The sequence below is a fragment of the Cucumis sativus genome, chromosome 4, assembly GCF_000004075.3.
Source record: "Cucumis sativus cultivar 9930 chromosome 4, Cucumber_9930_V3, whole genome shotgun sequence".
In the NCBI taxonomy this organism is placed as follows: Eukaryota; Viridiplantae; Streptophyta; class Magnoliopsida; order Cucurbitales; family Cucurbitaceae; genus Cucumis; species Cucumis sativus.
Genome location: NC_026658.2, coordinates 3,553,766 through 3,578,223, shown reverse-complemented (window position 1 = coordinate 3,578,223; position 24,458 = coordinate 3,553,766). Strand labels below are relative to the sequence as shown.

General features: G+C 33.4%; 3 protein-coding genes across 10 annotated transcripts; 2 read left to right on the top strand and 1 right to left on the bottom strand.

Annotated features, from left to right (window-relative positions):
• The first annotated feature begins 885 nt into the window (after positions 1-885).
• Positions 886-7,540, top strand: LOC101222971 (beta-galactosidase 3). Its single transcript, XM_004146442.3, has 19 exons — positions 886-1,351; positions 1,419-1,514; positions 1,609-1,721; positions 1,817-1,883; positions 2,277-2,369; positions 3,597-3,740; positions 3,861-3,949; positions 4,075-4,180; positions 4,260-4,347; positions 4,502-4,620; positions 4,720-4,884; positions 4,976-5,154; positions 5,300-5,409; positions 5,479-5,588; positions 5,777-5,887; positions 5,966-6,079; positions 6,171-6,373; positions 6,486-6,807; positions 6,921-7,540. The coding sequence occupies exons 1-19, from the start codon at positions 1,184-1,186 to the stop codon at positions 7,062-7,064; spliced, it is 2,541 nt and encodes an 846-aa protein (XP_004146490.1). The 5' UTR covers positions 886-1,183; the 3' UTR covers positions 7,065-7,540.
• Positions 7,541-7,590: 50 nt separating this feature from the next.
• LOC101222733 (protein RTE1-HOMOLOG) lies at positions 7,591-9,611 on the bottom strand. Of its 2 annotated transcripts, none has more exons than XM_004146441.3 (3): positions 9,475-9,611; positions 8,600-8,891; positions 7,591-8,271 (listed from the first exon to the last, which is right to left on the bottom strand). In XM_004146441.3, the coding sequence occupies exons 2-3, from the start codon at positions 8,879-8,881 to the stop codon at positions 7,861-7,863; spliced, it is 693 nt and encodes a 230-aa protein (XP_004146489.1). In that variant the 5' UTR covers positions 8,882-8,891; positions 9,475-9,611; the 3' UTR covers positions 7,591-7,860. The 2 variants fall into 2 exon arrangements, with proteins under 2 accessions (XP_004146489.1, XP_031740651.1); XM_031884791.1 differs by lacking the exon at positions 9,475-9,611 and adding an exon at positions 8,974-9,112.
• A 41-nt stretch (positions 9,612-9,652) lies between these two features.
• Positions 9,653-19,874, top strand: LOC101216336 (protein MICRORCHIDIA 2). Of its 7 annotated transcripts, none has more exons than XR_004216338.1 (19): positions 9,653-9,976; positions 10,050-10,124; positions 10,306-10,340; positions 10,710-10,788; positions 10,865-10,954; positions 11,081-11,156; positions 12,803-12,881; positions 12,990-13,118; positions 14,351-14,449; positions 15,074-15,181; positions 15,265-15,408; positions 16,487-16,579; positions 16,813-16,864; positions 16,964-17,075; positions 17,420-17,555; positions 17,982-18,079; positions 18,641-18,683; positions 18,839-19,303; positions 19,649-19,874. XR_004216338.1 is itself a non-coding variant. In XM_011654846.2 (18 exons), the coding sequence occupies exons 1-18, from the start codon at positions 9,733-9,735 to the stop codon at positions 18,935-18,937; spliced, it is 1,791 nt and encodes a 596-aa protein (XP_011653148.1). In that variant the 5' UTR covers positions 9,653-9,732; the 3' UTR covers positions 18,938-19,495. The 7 variants fall into 7 exon arrangements, 4 of the variants coding, with proteins under 4 accessions (XP_011653148.1, XP_031740648.1, XP_031740650.1 ...); XR_969198.2 differs by lacking the exon at positions 19,649-19,874 and adding an exon at positions 18,512-18,561 and having other exon boundaries at positions 18,839-18,869; XM_011654846.2 differs by lacking the exon at positions 19,649-19,874 and having other exon boundaries at positions 18,839-19,495.
• The last annotated feature ends 4,584 nt before the right edge of the window (positions 19,875-24,458 follow it).

Below are 24,458 nucleotides of genomic sequence, written 5' to 3'. Positions count from 1 at the left end.
TGTATTTAATTATTTCCATCCAAATATTCCTAAAGAAACGTTTGACTTATGAAATGTCTTTTCCTTACATACAAATTCCAACTAGAAAGCATTCATGTAGCTTTCCAGTTTTTGTACTTTTCAATAATCTCTTATTGTTGGGAAGTGCTTGTTTATTATTATTATTATTACTTCTTTTTTATATATATATATATGTAGAATAATAATAGAAAAAACAGCTACCCTTACTTCTAGATTATGAACTATCTTTTTCACATTGTTATTTCAACGTCCATTTTCTAATTATTGGTTGAAAATAGGTGGTGTTATCTATTTATATCTTGGATTAAAAAAGAAGAATCATTTCTTAAAAAATAAACAATAAGAAACGAAAAAGAGATTACTACCACAATTACTCGATGATCTTCTGAATAATAATAATAAAAAGATTCCATAAACAAATAAATTATATTTAATCGTAGTGTATTAAAGAGATTTTGGATATATTCTATCATATCTCTACCTTTATTGAAAAAAATCTCTTACTTTACCTGTACAAAATAAATAAATTGGAAAAGGAAACACAGTCCAAAGTTTTGAATATATAGCTTTTACATTGGTTTTAGGTTTTAAAAGGTTGGTTTTTGTATCTGTAAGTTCCCAAAATTTGCATTGTTGAAATGGATTCTTTCACTAATTACACACTTTTAGTCCTTAATATCAATGCCTACTAAATTAGTTATAGAATTTCACTTCATCATAACTTTTTTTAATTAATTAACTAAGAATTTAAAGTCCAAAATAAGCATCACAAAGATGCCAAGCACTAAAAGATTTCGGATTTAAATTATTCGTCCCAATTTGTACTTGAAAAAAGCAATGAATTGAATAGTAAGGAAACATTTTCATACTATGCAATACTAGAATTGAGTGTGTATCTATCTTTATTCATCAGGCCAAAAGGGGGACAAGTGTTTGTGTAATTGTGTTGTATTTAGTGTGTGTGCGTGTAGTGTGTGTTTTGGAAGTAGGCAGGCAATGCAGTTCTCATTCAACTCTCTCTGTAGCCCACTCTCTTAGCCAACGCACTCTTTTCCTCTGTCCTAATTCTCGACATTTGTTTCATTTCTTCCACTTTCTCATTCCCTATCTCTCTTTAAAACATCAACGAATCTTCAATTCAAGGAGCTTAATTTGATCAGCAATGGCGACCCATTATTATTGTTTCCCTCTGTTTCTAATAGCCTTTCTCTTAGCTAATTCTCACCTCATTCACTCCACTGTCACATACGATCGGAAGGCCATTCTCATCAATGGCCAAAGAAGAATCCTCTTTTCCGGCTCCATTCACTACCCCAGAAGCACCCCAGAAGTATGTATATGTAATTCACTCATTTCTTCTTCTCCTCTCTTCATTATCTGATTTCGTCTTTTTTCAGATGTGGGAAGATCTGATTCTGAAAGCCAAAAATGGAGGCTTAGACGTTGTTGAAACCTACGTTTTCTGGAATGTTCACGAGCCTTATCCCGGCATTGTAAACTCTTTTCTTAATTACTTTCTTCATTCTTCAATCTTCATTTCACTGATTTTTAATTAATATAATGCATTCTTTTTCTTTTGGGTTTCAGTACAATTTTGAAGGAAGATTTGATCTGGTGAGGTTTATTAAGACGATACAGAAAGCAGGGCTGTATGCCAATCTTCGCATTGGACCTTACGTTTGTGCTGAGTGGAACTTTGGGTCAATTTTCTTTCTCTCTACACAACTCCTGCTGTTATACTTTTTGAAAATATTTTCAACCATTTATTATTTACAATAATTTGTTGTTCATACAGAGGATTCCCTGTTTGGTTGAAGTACGTTCCAGGGATTAGCTTCAGAACAGACAATGAAGCTTTTAAGGTTTTAATATCTAAATCATTCTTTACACATCGAATAATATTGATTTTCTTTGTAAAAAAAAAAAAAAAACTAACACAAAATAATATTGTGTTCTCACGTGACAAAGTTTTCTTATTTAAGAAAAAGATGCTTTTCTTCTTCTTCTTCTTTTTCTTTTGTAATCGAAGAAGCTACAATGTACTCTTCAGCCACACATATAGATATATATTTATTAGCTACATATAGAAATATCTTTTTTTTTTAAAAAAAAAAATGCTAGCCTTACTCTCCATCTCTTTGAATTAAAGAGGAGAGTATGAGATGATTAGTTCACATGGCCAATAATTAGTGTTTTGATAATGCAATATATAGATAGTAATTTTGAAAAGGGTGTGTTTGGTTATGGTGACATAGAACGCAATGCAAGGTTTTACGGAGAAGATAGTGGCGCTAATGAAGAGCGAAAACCTTTTCGAATCACAGGGAGGTCCCATCATCCTTGCTCAAGTAAGTTTTCTTTTTTCATCCTTCTTTCTTATTTTTATTTTAAAACCTATTCAAATTATAATAAGATTTTAGATTCTGCTAGTAATAAATATTAATAAACATATCAATCTTTACCATTAAAAAATCTAAAATTTTACTATATCTTTAAACATTTTTTTTTTTTTTTTTTGTCAAATTTGTCATTTTTTATTATTTAATTGGTCTTTTCCTTCTTTATATCTGCTTTTTCTTTTTGGGAAAAAGTATACATATTTACGAAACTCATAGTCAAACCAAGTAGTTTTTAGGCATCACTTCGTTGTATAAATATATACATAATATATAATATTAACAAAGTATTTTGACTCATCTTTTTGTAAAGAAAAAAGTGTTACTGTAAAAAGTTTATTTATTAATATAAAATTATTTGTGATTTTTTCTTCAAAACTATGTATTGTCTTTCATATTTTATTGATGTTTTCACCAACATTACATAGAATTTAAATCTCGACTCTTATTTAAAATTGAAAGCTCGGTATTTTTATTTGTTTAATGTACAATATGATTTTCTAAAAGATAAGAATCTTTTGCTATTTTCTTTTTGGAATTTTAATATGTTTTCGCAACTATTTTTATTTTTTAATGTATAATATAAAATTAAAAAAATGAGTACTCTATATCAAAATATTACAAAAATATACCAAAATTTTATATCTATTACTTATAGAATATAAAATTATTTTGCTATATTTTTAACATTTTTGTCATTTACAATAAATCTTTATTAAAATACTAATATTAATCAAACTTATAACAAAAATTACACTTTCGAAACTTGTGACTCAAATCTCATCCCTCACATCCTAAGATAGAGGCTCACTTTGTTGACAAGATAGAAAATTATGTCAAGTCAATTATTGTTGAACTAAATTCTCTTTAGCGAATTCATCCATATTTTAATGTATTGAAAAAAATATGATATACACGTGGAACTAAGAATTTCAAACTCAATTTCATTGAAATTAGTGCTTTTTTTATAAATTAGTAGGTGAATTAACGGGGTAAAAATTGCTAAAATAACTTGCATTGTTTACTTGTAAAAATTCTTTTAGTTTTCTCCTTTTATATTTCTAATATTTCAAACACACCCCTACTTCAAGATTGATTATCTTCAGACTCCATTTCTTATGGTTAGAAACTAGTTTAGTGAAGTATGAGAAAGAGAACATGGTGTGTGTGCTATTGCAGATTGAGAATGAGTATGGAACAGAAAGCAAGTTATTTGGGGAAGCTGGTTATAACTACATGACTTGGGCAGCAAACATGGCTGTTGGACTACAAACAGGAGTTCCATGGGTTATGTGCAAGGAAGCAGATGCCCCTGATCCAGTGGTAAGTAACTCATTCCGCTCTCTTTTACTATTTCTTCACAATTCTAAAATGAAATCCACAAATAGAAAAATAAAATCATGATATTACATTTATAGCTCCACTTGATTTTTTTTCTGATAGATAAACACATGCAATGGATTTTACTGTGATACATTTTCTCCCAACAAACCTTACAAACCTACAATGTGGACAGAAGCTTGGACTGGTTGGTAAGATCTCTACATAGACAGCAATATTGAATGAGAATGACTTCTTACTGCGTAGTCACTCTATTCCCAATACTTTTGATTGTTATTCTGTGTTTGATTCTATTCTCTTGCAATCAAACATGAAGGTTTTCTGAATTTGGCGGTCCACTGCATCAACGACCGGTTCAAGACTTGGCATTTGCAGTGGCTAGATTCATTCAGAGAGGAGGATCCTTAGTGAACTATTATATGGTTAGTTATCTATAGCTTTATAGCTGGAATCTCAGAGTTTCAGAGTGTGTGAATATTGATCCTCTGTTGTTTCATACAGTACCATGGTGGGACAAACTTTGGACGTACTGCTGGTGGTCCTTTCATTACTACCAGCTATGACTATGATGCTCCAATCGACGAGTATGGTGAGAGTTTGACATCATATGCTTATTTCACATGGATTTTTCTATCAGAAACATGAAACGAATAAACTCAGCATAAGAGCTATCAGCTTTAGCAGCATTCCAGCATGCTTGTCATATTGAACTAGAAAGGTTTCCTCACTCAACTGCATCACAGGGTTATTAAGGCAACCAAAATATGGTCATCTAAAGGAGCTTCACAGGGCTATTAAAATGTGTGAGCCAGCGTTGGTTTCAGCCGATCCTATCGTTACTTCATTAGGGGACTATCAACAGGTTATCCAATTCTGCATATCTTTTCACAATCCATTTTTTTTGTATATTTCTTAGGCCGATAGTTGAAGACTTTAAGTTTTATTCTTCTGTCTGCATCAGGCTCATGTATACTCTTCTGAATCTGGAGGATGTGCAGCTTTTCTATCAAACTATGACACAAAATCATTTGCAAGAGTTCTGTTTAACAACAGGCACTACAATTTACCCCCATGGTCAATCAGCATCCTTCCTGACTGCAAAAATGCAGTTTTCAATACAGCAAAGGTTTGAGCATTAGAGAAACATACTATAGCTTAATAGGATCTGCAATTAATGTTGAACTTATTGGCAACTACATTTTTAAACATTCCTCTAGGTTGGAGTTCAAACTGCACAGATGGGAATGCTGCCTGCAGAATCTACTACTCTTTCCTGGGAAAGTTATTTCGAAGATATCTCTGCATTAGATGATAGGTCAATGATGACTTCTCCTGGTTTATTGGAGCAGATAAATGTCACTCGGGACACTAGTGATTACTTGTGGTACATAACCAGGTGACACATGTTTTCTTTCATCCTTAGTCCTTATAAATGTAATTTACATAACCTTTGTTAGCATTTTATATTTCATGGTTGATCAGATAAAACTTAGCAATGAAAAGTCATCTTCAATTAACCAGACGTTTCAACATTTTTACAGCGTAGATATCAGTTCATCTGAACCCTTCCTGCATGGAGGAGAATTGCCCACTCTGCTTGTTCAATCGACAGGCCATGCTGTGCATGTCTTTATTAACGGGCAGCTTTCAGGTACTTTCGCCTGCCAAATGCCCGCTTAGCATTTATGATTGATAAAACTCAACATCTGCTCTTTATTAGGTTCTGTCTCCGGGTCAAGAAAGAGCAGAAGGTTCACATATTCTGGGAAGGTTAATTTACATGCTGGAACAAACAAAATTGGTTTGCTTAGTGTTGCTGTTGGATTGCCCGTAGGTTTTCTTTCCTTGAACATACTTCAAGTTATTTCCCTCTTAACGTGCTTTAGTATTTGGATCTCTAGGCCTTGATCTAGGAGGGAGGTGCTTCCCACCACATAGGGACAAAACATTGAAATAAACCTGAACATTGAGTGTAAAGTCTTTTCTTAGTTTGCTAATCTTTGTTGTTCTCCATGAAGAATGTGGGAGGACATTTTGAGACATGGAACACAGGAATCCTTGGTCCAGTTGTTCTCTATGGACTTCGCCAGGGAAAATGGGACCTATCTTCACAGAAGTGGACATACAAGGTACCTAAACTTCTCTTTTCGGGTTTACATTGGTTCAAAAGAAAAACTCTTAGTCCTTTGAATGCCTCTTTACAACAGGTTGGGCTAAAAGGAGAAGCCATGAATCTCATATCTCCCAGTGGATTTTCTCCTGTTGAATGGATGCAAGCATCATTGGCTGCTCAAACACCTCAGCCGTTAACTTGGCACAAGGTAACAATATAAGAAAACATGAGATTTAAGGCTTACACAGGAATGCAAAGTCTGGTAGAAAATATTGATATTGCATCTCTGGACTATGTAGGCTTATTTTGATGCACCTGAAGGAGAGGAGCCATTGGCCTTGGACATGGAGGGAATGGGAAAAGGTCAAATATGGATTAACGGGCAGAGTATCGGAAGATACTGGACAGCATATGCTCGTGGTAATTGCAGTCGCTGCAACTATGCTACAGCATTTAGGCCTCCAAAGTGTCAGCTAGGCTGTGGCCAACCAACCCAAAGATGGTAATTGTCTATGACAACTAATAAAAGTAGAAATAGAATGGAAGGATACGATCCCGAACACCCTAATTTAGACTTAACTGGTGCTTCATTAACGACCAAAATTTTGTTTTAGGTACCATGTTCCTCGGTCTTGGCTAAGGCCAGAGCAGAACCTGTTGGTTGTTTTCGAGGAAGTTGGAGGAAATCCCTCAAGAATCTCTATTGTGAAGAGATTGGTGACAAGCGTTTGTGCTGATGTTTCTGAATTTCACCCAACTTTCAAGAACTGGCACATTACAGCAAAATTTATCACACCCAAAGTTCACCTCAGCTGTGATCCAGGCCAGTATATTTCCTCCATTAAGTTCGCAAGCTTTGGAACGCCATTGGGAACTTGCGGGAGCTACCAGCAAGGAACTTGCCACGCCCCTAGCTCAAGTGGCATTCTAGAGAAGGTTCTAAGAACAAAATTTCTGTGGATAATCAAGCACTTAGTATTCAAATAGCAAGAAGATCTAGATCCTTGGTCAAAATGCAGTTACTTATACTTTTCCTTATTTTTATGCAGAAATGCGTGGGAAAGCAGAGATGTGCTGTTACTGTATCCAACAGCAACTTCGAAGACCCATGTCCAAATATGATGAAGAGATTATCGGTTGAAGCTGTTTGTAATCCCACAACTTCTACATTTCAATCCAACTGGGGGGGTTAACTTGCTAAAAATAAAAAGGCGATTTTAGCTACTTATTCAAGCGTGGATTCAGTAATATGACTATACACACAGCACTAGCAAGAGTAAACAAGTAAAGGAAGGATAAAAGAAAGGAATAGAACAAACAAGAACAGTAGGGTTCAGTCTTCATCCTGGTTACCTGTACAGCAAAAGGAAATTGGTTTCAAATGGTTCAGCAGCTTTTATACAACAGTGTTCATTAGGGAAAAAAAAAGTAATTTGTGTTTTGTGTGGGGGTGATTTGTTCCTTCTAGGGCACTAAGTTGAATCTGCAGCTACCTCCCCTTCCATTTTAGAGGGGAGCACACGCTTTTATCTATTTGACTTCATGCTAGGAGGAGATCCTGATGTAACAATGTGATTTCGTTTAATGACCAGAAAAAAATGTTATTTATCTAAGGGGCAAAAGGGAGCAAACAATACTCTGCTTACTTTTGCAATGATAATTTCATTCAGACTTGCCTTTAAAACTAAATAGTACATTCAACAGACAAGATAAAAGTTCTGATTTAAAATTGTACAAACGATTTTATTTAGATATTTTGATTTATCATAATCACTTATCTAGTTAGCATTTCATGAACTCTATTCATTAATGGCCTAAACAAGCTGCCAGAATTCACGGTCGTGAGTTACATCAAATGATTTGCCTCCTACCTACATGGTATATAATACGCCATATGAACTGCACGGCACAATAACATAGATTTGGACAAATACAACGAAGAAAAGCAATTGACCTTCACTTAACTACCAGAATCCAATGTGTTACATTTTACAACTGAACCAAATTTTTGAAGACGTAAGTACCGAGAATGAACCAACCAACCAAGAAGAAAGTGAAGAATGCCAAGAAGGTAAGAAACGTAGTATCCCCCAATGCGAGTCCAATACTGAAAACCACAACAAATGGTAAGAACGTTCGGATAACAGCTCCTTTACTGACCCACCGACCCTTGAGAAAGATCAGAGCTGCAAGGTTCACCACATTCCATCCACCTGTGCGAAAGCCAAGTCTGTTCAGATTATTAGCCACAAAGGAATGACAATTGCATGTCAAGAGATTGTAGGCTCGGTGTTGGAACTCTTGAGTGCTCCTCCGCAATGCATCATCCCATGTTGAAATTTCTCTGCTATGATCAACTTCCCTCAATTCTTCTTCACTTCTATGAGCCGAAATGCAACACTGCAAGTCGAGTACATTGTTAAATCACCAATTAAACAAAAAATCTTGAGCTAATGGGTCAAACAAATTTAATATTATATTACTAACACTCCTCACTCACTTGTAGAGCTTGAAATATGTAAGAGATCCAACATGTGAAAATCAAGATTAGAGAAAATAGGGTTTGAACACAGAACCTTTTGGACTATGTATACTATGTTAAATCACGAATTGATCCAAAAATAAGGCCAGATCTAATATTATATCACTAATATATGATGAAATCAGTTGGGTAAAAAATGATTGTAAGGGATTGATCTTTAGTTCAATTGTGGAAATTAGCTTGTACCTTATCTCTGTTGATTTGAAGATACCGTGCGACAGCTCCAAATGTGAAGTTGTCCACACAAACAAAATTGGGGCCAGCAAAGTCCAAGATTACTCCATCCTCTCTACCAATACCAATGTGACCAATGAAAGGAACAAGCCAAGAAATAACAGGAAGAGGTGTCCACACAATGCAACATGGAAACCGAGCTCTCTCCGGATCGATCTTCATATTCTGAGCAATATTTCCTTCAATCATGAGCTGATTCTCAGGATCCTTACTTGATTCCATTTCCAAACTCATAAAATGCTGCCTGAAATGAAATGAATACCCTTAATTTAACAGAGCTTCAACAAAAAAATTGACCTAACCTTAAACGATCCCAATTTCCTTACGTCAATTTCATAATCTCAGCAAATCTTATAACCGTTTTGGGAGGATGACCGCAGATAGCGAGAATGTATTAGAAAAAGTTTAAACAGAGGCCAAAATTTCATCTTGAAGAACGAAATTAGGCTGTTCAACCAAACTTTCAAACGAATTCATGCAAAGGGCGAAGGAAGAAAGAAGAGGGAAAGACATTGTATGAAGTTGAGTAGTAACTTCCAGTATTTATTAGAGAAGCAGCCATAGGCTGGAATTGCAAGCACCCATTGACCCGTATGCTCATCTCGATTCAGAAAACATAATTGAGAAAATAGGTTAAGAGGAAACCCCTCGGCTACCTACAATCAAATAACGAGATGAAGTTCCCAAATCTCCTCAACTTTAGGGATAGTCAAATACCAAGTGCATAGAACACAAATCAAACAGGTAAAACAAACAAGTTACACGAAGAATTTGAAGTACAAATAAACAAATTTCTGAAGAGAAGTGTGAAAGAAAGTTGAAGTTACCAATCAGAATAATTTTGGTGAAGAATCCAAGAAAGATCGTGTGAAGCAACTTCCCTGATCACCGATCAATTTGATCGGTTTCCAAAGTTGAGACCGGGGGGTTGTTAAAATTGATTTTGGTATATGTTAAATCCAAGAGAACCGAAACGACGCCGTTTTTGACTTTTGCGCTTTTTTTAAAAGAACTGAGACGAAGTTCAGAATTCAGAACGTATTTCTAAGTAGTTTCTGATCGGGGGAAACTCCGGCGAAGTTCTGATGCCGCGGAAGACGGGAAGCACGCCTCCTGATGTGGTGGTTTTAACAAGCAGCGACGATGAGGAAACTGCAGCTAACACAATGTCAAACAAAAAAACGAAATCTGTGACGAGACTCCAAGAGCAACGAGGCAGTTCTACGCCGATTGTATCATCGTCGGATAAAAAAACCATTGATTGTCGCAGTTTTTGGAAAGCCGGAAATTTAGATTTCGGCCTTACTGGAAACCCTCTTCCTGATGATGGTTATACTTTGTTCTACGTTTAATGTTTGTATTCATTTATTTGATTCCGAGGTTGATCATGAAACCAATACAGGAGATTTGGAGCATGCCCGAATTCATCCGAAATTTCTTCATTCCAATGCCACTTCTCACAAATGGGCGTTTGGCGGTAATGCTTTTATTTACTCGAAAATTTTGATTCTTCAAAGGCTGATCAATATCTTGAATCTGTTCGGCTCTCTAAAATTTTATTCTCCCCCTCTTATTACTATAATTATGGCTGTGTATTGGAGTGTTTTGATTCATCTCATTTTTGTCCTATTTAATCTGCATTTTTTCATTTAATGCAGCAATTGCTGAGCTTCTAGATAATGCTGTGGACGAGGTATATTCTAGTTTATATAACTTCTAAGGATTCTTGTACTTGAACACAGTTAAATTATTAACTATAGTATTAATGAGCCAGTTTTAGCCGGTTCGATACAAAAAGTTTGATTTAGTTTGCGTCTTGTCGAGTGTTGTGGTTCTACAATCAAGATACTTGAATTTATGATTCAAGCAGGATGATTAATAGAAAACTAGTTGATCATGTAAAAGGAGAGGTGCAAAGTTCTTAAGTTATATTAGATGGGCAGTAGGATAAAGTAATGATGAAAAGGAAAGGCCAAAAGAAGGAAGTCATATAGATGACGTTTTATAAAATTACTTGACTGTGGTGTGGCCTCCTATAAAAACATCCCTTCATCAATTTCAGATACACAATGGGGCAACGTTTGTGAAGGTTGATAAAGTTGATATAATGAAGGATAATTCTCCAGCTTTACTTTTCCATGGTATTCTGTTATTCTTGTTAATTTTATTGTATGCAGTTCTAGTTCAGGATCTAATGACAAGTCATATTTTATGCAGATGATGGTGGGGGAATGGATCCTGCCGGCATTCGGAAATGTATGAGTTTAGGTTACTCTTCAAAGAAGTCAAACACAACGATAGGACAATGTAATTTCTTTCTTTGCAAATCCAGAAACTGTTATGATTTCATGATTTGTCTTACTAACTTACTTCAGAATCTCGTTAGTGATTTGGTTTGTTGTTTTTATGACATCCAACTCGCGTGTGTTCCAGATGGGAATGGATTTAAAACGAGCACCATGCGACTTGGAGCTGATGCAATTGTTTTCACTCGTGCGGTTCGTGGAGGGTACTTCTTGTTCTACTTCTAGAACATCTAATAAAATCTTAATTGTGCATTTTCTTTTCGCTGTCTCCTTGCAATTACATTTACCATTCTTTATCTGGTTGCATCGTTTATTTTGCTTAGGGAACCTGTATGTACAGTTTGAATTTCATGTTTTTTCGTGATGTTAGATTCTGAGTGAGCAATGGAATGAGTCTTTCAGATTCTTTCCCATCACAAGAAAGATGGGAGAGGCTTTCCCAAAGTTGGTAATTTGATGTATTAGAACCTCAATTTTGTAGAACTGCAGTGTTTCTTATTAAAGAGGAACGATAAAAAATTATAGCCTTGTTCCAGGGTTTAAATTGATAAGAATAGATGCCATAAGGCTTAATAACTTAATCTAAGCTATCTTCTTCAGAACAGCCTAAAGGCGAGGGTTGATTGAGACAACCCCCAAAAACACTAGTGAATAAGGGCCTTCCAGTTGTTAGAAATCATCAAGAGACTATAATTACAAAAGCAATTGGTGTAATTTGTACACTACCAAGAAGCTGTATGTTGAACAACTCCGAAAGATAATCAAAAGAGACAGACTTATCTTCAAATATTCTGCTATTCCTCTTGTTCCAAATACACTATAAAAGTGACTGAGTAGCACATCTCCAAAGGATATTCCTCTAGGTCCAAAACCTCTGCTATCAATCCCGTCAATCCTGCTTGGGAGGCAGCACTCCAAACTGAAATTGCTAAACAAGAGAATCCACCCCTTCATGGCGAAGTCACAATGCAGAAACAAGTGGTCTAGGGTCTCCAAACTGAAGGACTAAGAGAAGAGTATTGAAGTTTCCTTGGGAGCTTGTCTTGAGTATCAAGGCTTCTATAGGCAAGGGACCAAAGGAAGAACTTCACCTTTTTTGGAATTTTAAGTTTCCAAACGGTACACACCAAGCGAGGAACCAAAAATCTGAAAGAAATCACTTCACCCGATTCTTGTGAACTCGCATCTCCTAAGAAACCTAAGTTGTCTTCAGTCTTCCGACAAAGAAGACAACAAAACAAAACAGACCAACTAACTAGGGTGTCTTCTTCACAAAGTGATCCAAAGTGTAAAGTTTTCCATGTAAAACCTATTAATATAATTAGATTATTCTTAGGAGATATTATTCTGGAGATATTATTTGATATTATTTCCTTAAGTGTATTTCTCTATGGTTATATATAGGCTTGTATCTCTATTAAGTAATGAATGAAATATAGACTTATTCCATAAAATCAACAAAACCTACCAGTAAAGAACTTGACTTTTTTAGGGATCTTAATGCTCCAAAGTGCAGAGAGTAGAAAACCAACTCACCTAAGGGAGAAGGATCAATAAGCCTGCAAAAAGAGGAGTTGCATGAGAATCTCTCCGAAGGGTTGGGATTCCACACCCTAAAACCCTTTTCCCCTGTCTAAAGAACCATGTGCTAGAGTTTTGATGTCAGATTGTGTGAGTTCATTGATGGGAAGTGATAACATATATTGGCTGACTATTTAAACTCAAATTTTCATCATTAATCTAATTCATTTTCTTTTCCCTTTTGTGATAAGTGCAATGAGTTTTGAAGTTATGTTTTCAGTGCTGAATTAATTCTCATATTTTCCCCCTGTGTTCTTATATCATTTAGCACTGCAACTCAGAGTGTTGGCCTTTTGTCCTACACCTTTCTACGGATGACCAACCAGGATGATGTTATTGTTCCAATGGTAATATTCTCTGTCTTTACTATGCTAGTTGCCTCCACTGCCCTCTGCATTCACCTTAACCTCCCTAACAGCGAAGTCTTCTTACTTTCTGTCTGGACTGTATTATAGATTGACTTCGATATTTCGGGACATTGGGCAGAACCAATAGTAAATGGCTCTCAAGACGATTGGTCTTCTAATTTGAAAACTATCCTTGAATGGTCTCCTTTTTCATCAAAGGAGGACCTCCTGATACAGGTTTGTGTGAATCCATTCAATTTATTGAACTTCCAAGTTCCAAAGTGATTAAATAATGTAATAGCAAGGGACAAAAGTCCAAAGAAACATAGTTTCACTATGTAATAATACTTTATCATGCGTAGTGTATGTGGTGTTAATTTAAACTTCAGATGCAATATATTCTAAATGAATTTGATCAAATATTCACCATTTTTTATATATTAAACTTTGTATGTATTGAAAAGAGAGACAACGAGTTCACACCAATTTACGTGGAAACCCGAGTACCGGGAGAAAAACCACGATTGTTTGTTGTTATTATTTTCTAATGAATAAAACAATAGGTACAGGGGAGAATAAATAGAGTACACAATGGAATAAAAAAGGAAAAGATTTAGGAAAATAAGGAATACATTCCCATAATCTTTCCATAATTATTCTAGGATTCTAACAAGGAAAAAGCCTAGAAAAAAAGGAAAGAATTCCAACAGTATGCACAAGTGGTGTAGACTTGTTAAAGTGTTACTGGTAGCATGGTTTGTGTCACGGTCATGCTTGTCCAGATTGTGTTGTCTGTGCATGCATGCCCATGTTAGCACCCATTTTATCATGCTTTTGTCTTATGTATTTCATTATACATATTATTTTACTTTTCATACATTTTTGTTAGTGAGTGAGTGATTCTTTGCCATTTTCATATGCAATAGTGACATTCACATGGATTCATAATACTATAGGTTGTGAGACTAGTTGTATATCTTTTATACACGTAGTTGTATGCTATCTAAGCTGTTGTTCTCTCTTAGTTGCTACTTGCTAGCCTACAACATTCCTTTTCTTAAACATGCTTTTTATCATTTGCGAAAACCTTTTCTCAAACCCTATCTTCTCCAAAAACGGGGTGGAGGTTGTGATATGTGCATGTTATGCCATTGGCTATTCGAATTCAAATTGGTTGACAAGTCATAAGAAATTGCAGTTGACACTATGAACCCTGTGTTGGCATGTACCATTACTGATATACTTGAAAGTTTGATTGCCCCATGGTTCTATTCTATTTCAGTTTAATAGTTATTTCGTTACAAATAAAAATGTAGATATAAATTAAATAATGATAAAATAGCACCCCTTACTGTTACCGATCTCAGATGCAATTTCAAATGAGGGTACCTCTCTCTCGCTCTCTGTCTCTGCTATTTTATTTTATTTTACTTTTATTTTTTTTGTCTTTTTTGTGATTTCATCTGCAGTTTGGAGATATTGGACGTCATGGAACAAAAGTTATCATATTCAATCTCTGGTTGAATGATGAAGGCATTTATGAATTGAATTTTGACGATGAGGATGAGGTATTTCACATTTTATTGATTAGCTTCATTTCAAATTATTGTTGAGTAGCAATTTAAGACCTTTGGTTTCTTACTCAGAGGAAATTGCTTGATTTGGATGTGAGTATTTGCAAACATGATTAATTTTAAAAAACTAGTGATGTTTGTCCAATGTTTACATTTTTGCTGTCTCCGGCAATTTCAGACCTTTGGTTTCTTCCTGCATCATTCATTAAACTTTCACTTTCTTAATTACCATTATTTTTTTGTTATACAAAAACTGTGGGGATGGAGGACAAACTTTAAACATCACTTTGGCATTACATTATTTAGTAGATTAATTTTTCTGAATGGTAATTATGTATTCTGGAAAATGACTATACTTTCCCATTGTTGGGATACAAAATTTCGATTCCTTTCCTCTCATTTTTGAGTCATAAGTTTTTTCTTCATCTAGGGATTTAGTTTTACATTAGTTTATTCTTTTATAAAAAGAAATGCTAGTTGTGTATTTTATCTTAACAAATGTGCAAAGCTTTCTTAAAAGTTGCCTTGAGAATTTTATTTAAGACACCCTGTTCCATGTAAACTTAAATTGGTTTGTATGAAAAGCATCTCTAATTTTTTTTCGATCTTTGATGATAGGATATACGGTTGAGGGATGAAGCTAATCAAGGAGGTTTGAGAAAACTGCGTAAGAGCGTTGCTGAATTGCAATCACATATTTCTTATCGAATTCGCTATTCATTAAGGGTAACTTTTCATTTAACGTCTCCAAATTGGTTGTATATTTCACAATAATTTCTTTTGCCTGAAAACTTTTGATTTTGGTATAGGCATATATTTCAACGTTATATCTGAAAAGATTTACAAACTTCAACATCATCCTGAGGGGAAAACCAGTTGAGCAGCATAGTATTGCAGATGACTTGAAGTACTCAAAAGTAGTTAAATATAAGCCTCACCTACACGTAGTTCAGGTTAGTTTTGATTTGCTCCACTATAAAAAAATGGTTGTTATAGTTCTCGCTTCTCGGTCTGTGTTGAAGCATCAAATAATTTTGCTGATATTTTATCACTAAATCATTGCACAATAATCTTCTCTTACAGAAAAATAGAGGCAATGGTGCTAGTGTAATTTTATTATCATTGCATAAAGTGTTTTGAAAACCTGGGCACTTCGGTGCTGTTTTTCTTATAAAAACATATGGTAGAGAGGAAATGGAGGAATTGGATGAAATACAATTTGCATCTTTCTTCTTTGTCTCCCTTTCCTTTGTATGTTTGTTTTTGTTTTTTTATAATAATTTGATGTAATTCAAAGTATGACTTATTTTCCAAAATGAATTCTCTGCCCTCGTAGGCTAAAAGATGGGGTATTTATTAAGAAGCTCGAGAGTTTGTTACAAGGTAGTTGTGGAGGAGTTGTTACAAAAACAGTTAGAATGGTTAACTGTTTTAACTATCTTATTCTTCACTATCTTGTTCTACTTATTACATCATAATTCTATAATGTTATAAGCAATTTCACCATTTGTTCTAGGAGGTCTATTTCTCTTTTTTTTTTTTTTTTTCAATAACTTGCTTAGAATTCAATGATCTCTTTCTCAATACTGCTTCACTGACGTGACTTCCCCATTTTCAGATATAACTTCTGAAAAAAAGTACTTTCCAAAAGCCTATAAAAAATTTAGTTTGAACATTACCTTCTTTCAGGCACGAGCTCTACATTTTTTTGTGTTATGCTCAATGATGAAATCTAAGAAACTTTCTTTTCAATCTTTCTCTCTCTACTGTGTCGTTTCTTGAGAAACTGCCTTCCCTTTTCTGTCAATGGCTACTAAAGAAGTGAAATCTTCCTTTCATTTCTCTTACACACATAAGTCTGATTGGTTATAGTTCTTTGCTTCTCTTGTTTTTGTTTTTTTTTTTTTCAATGAGAAAGATAGTTTCTAATGTTTTGAATAACGAGGTTTTTAGAGTTAAATTATCCACTTGCAGAAAGTGTCAAGTTTGCTTTGATATTACATTGTTTATTTATTTACCGTGTGTCTTAAGGCCTCGGTGGAGACAACCATTGGCTTTATAAAAGAGGCACCAGCTGTTGGAGTTTGTGGGTTCAACGTGTATCACAAAAACCGACTTATTTTGGTAAGTTAAAAAAAACTTAACCATGAAACTTTTAGGCATTCCAGACTTCTATTGCTAATTTACTTGGAAAATATTCTGCTGGGCAATTAGCCCGTATGTTCATTATGGGGGAAAACTCAGTCTATCATATTGAACATTCCAGCTTTACGAAGGGGGTTTCTAGTATTTTGATGTGTCTTGTGTAATAGTTACAAACAGCCATTTTACTAACCAGAATATCACGTCATTTACAGCCCTTCTGGAAAGTTACTGGTGATGGTTCTTTTAAAGGGCATGGTGTTGTGGGTATTGCAAATTTGCGATTTCTTTTTATTCTTTCTGATCATTCATCAAATTTTCTCTGAAGTCTAACTATGCTTTTATGATACTGCTTATTTTCTATAGGAGTTCTTGAAGCAAACTTCTTAGAGCCAGTGCATGACAAACAGGGATTTGAGAGATCATCTGCATTTATCCGGCTTGAAACTAAACTGAAGCAAATGGTAATGGAGTATTGGTACGTTAAGTTTCTTGCGTTTCTAAGTCTTCTTTCCAAATGCGTATGGGTTAGTAGCAGGATTATCTACCAAATCGTTTTAACTTTTTTTTTTCTTCCTTACAACTTTAACTTTAATTGTCCCATTCATGTCCATTTTGAATTGTATCATTGCATAAAGTGTGATACTGTTCTTTTTTTTAATCAACCAACAGTTTTTGTTGTTGACCATTCCTCTTGATGAAAGTGGAATTGTGGAACTTGATGTACATTGGCAACCTTCATCTCATTTTTTTTTTTTTATATTTTAACTAGTGCCTGAGCAAGGTTATTTTGACGGGTGTATTTTGTATCATTTGTTGCAGGAAATCCTGCTGTCATTTGATGGGATATAAGCCCCCGGGTTTATATTATCTGGAGAAGACTAAACAAGCTTCTATTGGACCTGCTGCTAACATTCAGAATAAATTGGCTAAGGAACAATATGATGGTCCTTCCGAAGTTAGTATCCTTGAATAAATGCATTACACTAATTCATTCTACATGGCATTTGAGAATTACCGTTCTTACCATGTTTTGAGAAATTAAGAGGTCTTTGATGATAATACCCAAAAGGTGTTTGTCTGTATGTTTCACGTTTTTTAGAGACCTCTTGTGTGAAACAAAAAACAAAGTCATGAAGACTTGTCCAAAATAGACAATATCATACTTTCATGGAGATATGTAGAGTAGCGATAATTAGCTGGACAGATTAGAGAGATTGATTAGGCAGAAAGCTGCTATAATCACCTATCAACCACCTGTTAAATGTCATCAATAGTCTATGCTTGAAAGTTTGATGACTAGCTTTGCAGCTCCTGCTTTAGTGAACTAATTTTGATACGGCAGAAGTAACACATTTTTCTTACTTTTTGTATACCATTCCAGGGTTCAAACAACGAACTGAACTCTACCCAGGATTTTGATGTCTCAGGAAAGTCATATGTTGATCGTATCTGTGAAGAGAACATTGAACTATTTAGGAGGTTTTTTATATCCTAAACCTTTCGTCCATTGTTTTTTGCATTATTTAAATATTAGGTACCTTCAAAGTTCATCCAATAACATGGAGGTACATCTATTTACATTCTTTGCAATAGCTAGACAAACATTGTTAATTCAATCCTCTTTGGAGCTTTAGTGGAGTTTAATTGTTGGAGCTTTAATTAATTGGTCCGAGTCTTACAAAGAAACGACCTTCCTTCATTGCTCATATACAATCAATGTTAGAACCCTAGATGTAAGGAGAGGCTATGAAGAAAAAAGGAAAGAAAAACTATTGATAAACAAAAACTAAATGTAGGGAATGAACATGCTCCAGAAGGAAGGAAAGCACATGGTGGTACATACAACATATAAGAAATTGAATCTTTCTATTTCCACCTTGTGCATTGCCTAAGTGGTATAATTTATTGCAGTTAGCAACGTTCACGGATATTGTTCACTTGTCATGCTCATTCCTTACCTGGTTTGAAGTCTCCTCGATGCCTGTTTCTAGCATTATTTCTCATCTATTTTGCAATTAGAATAAAGGTTGTGTTCCACAGGTGCGAAGACCATGCGACCAAAGAAATTAAATTGCAAGAACTGGTGGGTATATATATAGTTTACGTTCAAAATAAGGACCTTTTTTCTTCATAACTGGTAGAGGTGATCAAATTTGAGGCCATGTTTGTTCTATTAAGTTCTATCAATTTTGTGACTTATAATTTTAATGAAGCTTCTATCTGCTTGTGATAAATCAGGTTAACAGTTTAGAGAAGAAGCTAAAGGAAACAAAAAAGAAGCATGCTCAACTACTACTACTTGTGGAGGCCAAGAGGAAGCTACAGAATGCGAAATAGCCGACTCATGACGACACGATTCTTGATCCAACAACTGTGATGCACCACTGTTAATACATCTAACCTCTCACTTTGCCTCCTACATTCCAGTTTTTATGAAAGCTTCGCCTTCTACATTCCAGTTTTTATGAAAGCTTCATGTTATTAACCATTTCTTCATGGAGAGTAGAGACCGACTTGCTTATATTCTCGATTTGCAATCTATAAAAGATGAAAGAAGAGTCGATCTGCGCCTGTTTTGAAGTAAATGATCGATCTTTTAAATGCATGAAGCTCCAAGCAATATGGAAGAAGGATCTGCAGCTGAGGAACCAGAGGGTTGGTTTTAGATACTTGATAAATAATGTGTAGGCAACTTGAAAAAAGGTAGTGATTTCTTTTCCAATATTTGTGTATGAAATCAAAATGTAATATTTTGAGTATTGAGAACCCGTCAATTGAGAATCAGCTTTACCATTTGGTCCCGCAGAATCAATTGACGAAACTATCTTATCAAATCAGATATCAGCATAACATTACTTTTAATTTGTTTTTGTTATAGTACTAATGTTAGGGTTTTTTTATTGGGGGTCTTTTCATATATAATAAAATATCTTTATTGTATTATTCTTTATGATATTTTATTAACTCTCCTGCTAAGGTCACTTTTTGTGAATGGACTAAACAATTTAAATTCTTTCAAACCTAACAGTTTAACGGTTTTAATTTCAGTTGAAAATATCGTGTCAAAGTGAGCATACACCACAACTAACATACAGATATGTTAGCCATTAAGAGGTTTGAAATCTGATTCCTCATACTCCTACTGTATTAAACAAAATGGGTGATGTTATTGAGAACCTGAAACTTCTATAAAAATAAGCTAAACAAAATATACTAATTGTAGAGATTAATCTTAGAACTAGTTAAAAGTAATTGACAAATGTTGTTTCTTTTCTATCTTTCTTTCTTTTTTCTTTTTCTAAAATTAGTTGTACTTTTTTAATCAAAATTTGTTAAGAATGTGTTTGATTTTGTCTGGTTTTGTTTTCTTCATACTTTAGAAGATTTTATCCAACTCCTTAAATTTTAGACTTAAGACCTCAAAACTTTTCAAACATCATAACTTGGTTCTTTTCAAAATATCCATAAAGTAAAAGGGGTCCTGAAAATTTCCAGACATGCATAGCCACAACGTGGATTTGGATGGGAAAAAGCATAAAAATGTGTGTATTTAGCTTCCTAATCCAATCTCCTCTTCATTGTTTTCCCTTCCCCAAGAACGTAGTGATTTGACATAAACCCTAAAAATGTGTTTGTAAGACCAAGAATGTACGTTTGACTGAGGGAAAAGCAGTTGAAATAGTTGAATGGTTTAGATTTGGTATTAGTTTGGAAATGGCATTGCCAGATGGCAAAGTGAGAGAGCTAAAAAGAATTGGCCCCCAAACAAAACAAACAAACAAACAGTATCAAATTGATTCTCCAAGTTTCACCAAATGCATTGCAAACATATCTCATTCAACCAAATAGTATCTTCGCACTTACTCAAACTAACCCTATATCTCACTATACCCAAAAAGCCATTTCTTTTGGAAGCTTTGGCTTTGTCCTCAATTATTATATCAACTCTAGCAGTGCTGTCAACTCAAAATTGCTTGGGAAAGTTTTAAACTTTCTAATAAATTATTGTTTAAAACCTCAAACAAACCATCCCTTTTTTTTCTAGAAAATTATGATTAGTAGGAACAAAGTTTAATTCAGAGTGAATTTTGCAACCATCCCATGATAGAATTAGGGTAGGTATTGGTCAAACCGACCATAGTTCAAATGAGTTAGGCACACACATATATATGCATCAAAGCTTGGAATTACACTTATTAATTGAAAAAATTATTAGCATAACTTTTATAGCTGAGAAATTCATTGAGTAAAGAATTCTATATTTGATTAATTTGTATGTTTATATGAAAGAAAGTAACAAAATAGTTGAAAAATAAAGAGTTAGCTTTCCATATTATGTGGTTTGAGAAGTTCTTGTCTGGAACAGTTACCAATATAACGATTAGATTGTCAACATGAGCTTAGCTCAACTAGTACCTGTATGTTCCTGTGGACAAAAGGTCTCAGGTTCAAATCCCTCAGCATTTAATACAATACACTTGCGAAAAAAAATATAACGATTAATCATAAACCGTTAGGTTTATCACTAGCCCTTAAATATTATCTCCTTTGTTCTAAGTTTGATATATATATATTATTCCTAAGATAATAACTAGACATAAAATGATTGATTTGAAATTTAGGGTTTAGTTAACATTTTCAAATTTTTAAAGGTTTATTTTTAAATATAGTAAATTAAATAAATATCCTGTTTTTAAATATAGAAAAATATCACCTCGACTTCTATATCTAATATAGACTTCCTATAAACTATTATCCACGCCAACATGATATTTTACTATAACAATAAATATTTTGTGATTTGAAATAGTTTTTATTAAAAAGGTTTAAAAGAAGCAGTAGTAAATTAAACAAAAGAAAAAAGAGTTGTAAATCCTTAATAATGGGTGTTAAGGAATTTAGCTATTTTAGGTTTAAATACTTTGTGTGTGCAGTAATGATTATGACACAGTATATTTTTATTGTAAGACTTTTTTTGTAATGGTGCCATCATAATCTATTATAATTAAAAATGTCCTTAGACTGATGGGTCTATCAATTTCAAAATGTTTCAATTCAAATAGTCAATATCAATTATGTATCCAAATTTAAAATAGAAATCACTCAAAAATGGAAACATTTTAATTATAATCATTCTATCATTTCAAAATCATGCACATTTGCTATTTAAAAATTTGATTCGTATATCCACCAAGTATCTATACTTTAAAATGTACTAGACACATGTCGTTCTCGTACATTCTATCATCATTGTGAACTTGTTGTGTAGACTTGATCTTTTGACCACTTTTCATAGTTTCGGTCACACTTTGTGAAGTATATGTAAAAGTTCCTCACATAAACAAACACAACAAAAGTAAAACATTCATCCTTCATTTGGAGATTGTTTGCTCTTTTTCTTTGAAATCGTCAAATAAACCTTATGATATCTCTTCCATATATATTATTACATGTATAACGCTCTAGTAACGTCTTTAGGTATAGTTTACAACGTTGAGACTGCAAAACGCCAAATCAAGCTTGACTTTATTATTTATTAATTAATATATATATATCTTATTTGGCTTGACTAGTCTACCCTAGAATCCAAAGTCCTAACTTTTTTCTTTTTAAGACAAAGCACATTTTCCCATGTTGCCTTCTAGTTTCCTTTAGGTTTGTGTTCGTTCATGGACTTTGTGTCATACTTAGAACGACCATCAACAAAATGTACCTAATAGAAACTATCGATTTTATATTTTATAAGTTCTAAAATAAAAACTTTTTAAAAAATATGTCAAAATCAATTCTTAACGTGTTTGAAGGGATGAATTTAGGGAAGATTAATTGGATACTATGCGTAATAGAATATTATATTTTTCAATCTTATAGCCATATAAGTTTTCAAACAAGTGAAGAGAGATTTCATTCACAATAAATAATGAAGACTTATTAGAAAACAAAAATTTGAAAGTTGATCCTACTACTAAATAGAAATAACAAAAAAATTAAAAATATTTGATACAAACCTAATAAAAACAAAAAGCCTACAAATCACTATTACGATTTAAAAAGAAATTTCATAAAATTTCAATAAACTTACCTTTCTCCAATGGCTTAAACCGAGTCAAAATTTTCGATTCATGAGTCCAAAAAGGATTTTATTTTTCCTTCATAAGTATCAATTTTTGTTCATTATTTAAAAAGAATTATGAAGAAGATGGTGTTGTTATGTTATGCTGAGTGAGCACATTAAAAAGAAGTCAGCATTATTTGTATTATAATAAATATAATTATGAGAAAGATAACAATTACATTATTATATATATTAAAGCAAAATAAAAAGGCCTATACTTTGTAGATCTCATAGAATTGGTTAGCCAAAGATTCAGTGATATCCTTTACCACATCCCCCCACTACTTTTATAACCCTTTTCCTTCCACAATATTTTTTTAATTTCTTTTTCTTTTTCTTTTTCCTTATATATATACTATTTCAATTACGGTTAATGTTTATTTTGTATTTATTTCATTCAAATAGTGATTTATGTGTGATTTTAGCAATTTTTCAAACATATTATGTGTTTATTTTGTTATTACAATGAATCAATGGTATAGAAGATTAGGAAGCATTTTTAAGTTAAAAGCAAAGCACCAAAATAAAACCCTAATCATGGGTATTGCGTTTTCTCTCGACCTCTCGCAGTCCAATAATCCACATTTAAACATTACCTAAAGTACTTAACTAATACAAAATTATGCGTTTCATTATTCACTCCTTATTTCTCAACCACTTTCAGCCAATGGCCACTATATTGTATCATCAGATACAAATTAATTTGATAAGCACAAAAATGCACTCAAAACCACAACCCTAGCTGCACAAAATCTCAATTATAGAATGATTTAAAATTAAAATATACCTCATGTGTATAGTATTCAGCAAAAAGAGAAAAATTACGAAAGGATGGCCACAAAAATATCCACAACTTTTTTTTTCTTCTTTTAATTCAAAAGCACCCCTCATGGCTCACGTGTATGCAGATTTCCAACGTCGTCGATTTGGCTTTAAGACCATTTTTCGTAGGTTTAGAACTCTTTTAATTATCCTTCATTGTTGTCTTCTTTAGTTTTATTTGATTTCTCTGTGTATTCTTAGAAAGAGAAATTAGAGAAAACATCTCAAGTCTCAAACTATCTTAATTGGAATTTCAGTCAAATTTTGGGCTAATAACCTAAAGTGGAATGAAGATTAAATTTTGGTTCTAGGTTATTGTACGAAAGCATCCTTTTAAGTTTCAATTCATATCCAAAATTCTAAATTAAAAGATCCCTATTCAAATGGTAGTTTGGAAAAGTTCAGAAAAAGTAATGGACAAGAAATAATATTGATACATATCCATCTAAAGAGAATATACAAGCATTATTTTCCTTTCTAAACATATGATGTATATGATAAGGGTAATTTTTATAATTAAATTTATTAGTATCATTTTAAACTAATTCTGGTTTAACATATATATTATTTTTGTCAGTCGAATTAAAATTCCGATATAAACTTTGAAACTATATTGATCACATTGTACAGTCAGTATTTTATTGACTAACAATTATTGTTTTTAAGATTTACTGAAAATTCATTATTACTCAAACTAATTAAATAACAATAATAATTGTAAAGTACATATAGACTTTAAAGCATATAAATACCAAAATAGTATTTTAACTTTGATATTTTTAACAAAAAAAATATATATATATTATTAATGAGAAGGAAGGAAGGAAGGAAGGAAGGAAGATGCACAAAAGGGTAATATATAAAAGTATATGTAGAACTGAAAATGCTATATATCCCTATTGAATATGATTGAGTATACAA

Excerpts from the sequence above, each read along its gene's own strand:
- LOC101216336 (XM_011654846.2), top strand. The coding sequence starts at position 9,733 with ATGCCGCGGAAGACGGGAAGCACGCCTCCTGATGTGGTGGTTTTAACA. Across the intron at positions 9,977-10,049 it reads AAACCCTCTTCCTGATGATG|GAGATTTGGAGCATGCCCGA; the intron begins GTTATACTTTGT and ends AAACCAATACAG. Across the intron at positions 16,865-16,963 it reads TAAAGGGCATGGTGTTGTGG|GAGTTCTTGAAGCAAACTTC; the intron begins GTATTGCAAATT and ends TATTTTCTATAG.
- LOC101222971 (XM_004146442.3), top strand. The coding sequence starts at position 1,184 with ATGGCGACCCATTATTATTGTTTCCCTCTGTTTCTAATAGCCTTTCTC. Across the intron at positions 4,348-4,501 it reads TGCTCCAATCGACGAGTATG|GGTTATTAAGGCAACCAAAA; the intron begins GTGAGAGTTTGA and ends ACTGCATCACAG. Across the intron at positions 5,888-5,965 it reads CACAGAAGTGGACATACAAG|GTTGGGCTAAAAGGAGAAGC; the intron begins GTACCTAAACTT and ends TCTTTACAACAG.
- LOC101222733 (XM_031884791.1), bottom strand. Across the intron at positions 8,272-8,599 it reads TTCAAATCAACAGAGATAAG|TGTTGCATTTCGGCTCATAG; the intron begins GTACAAGCTAAT and ends CTCGACTTGCAG.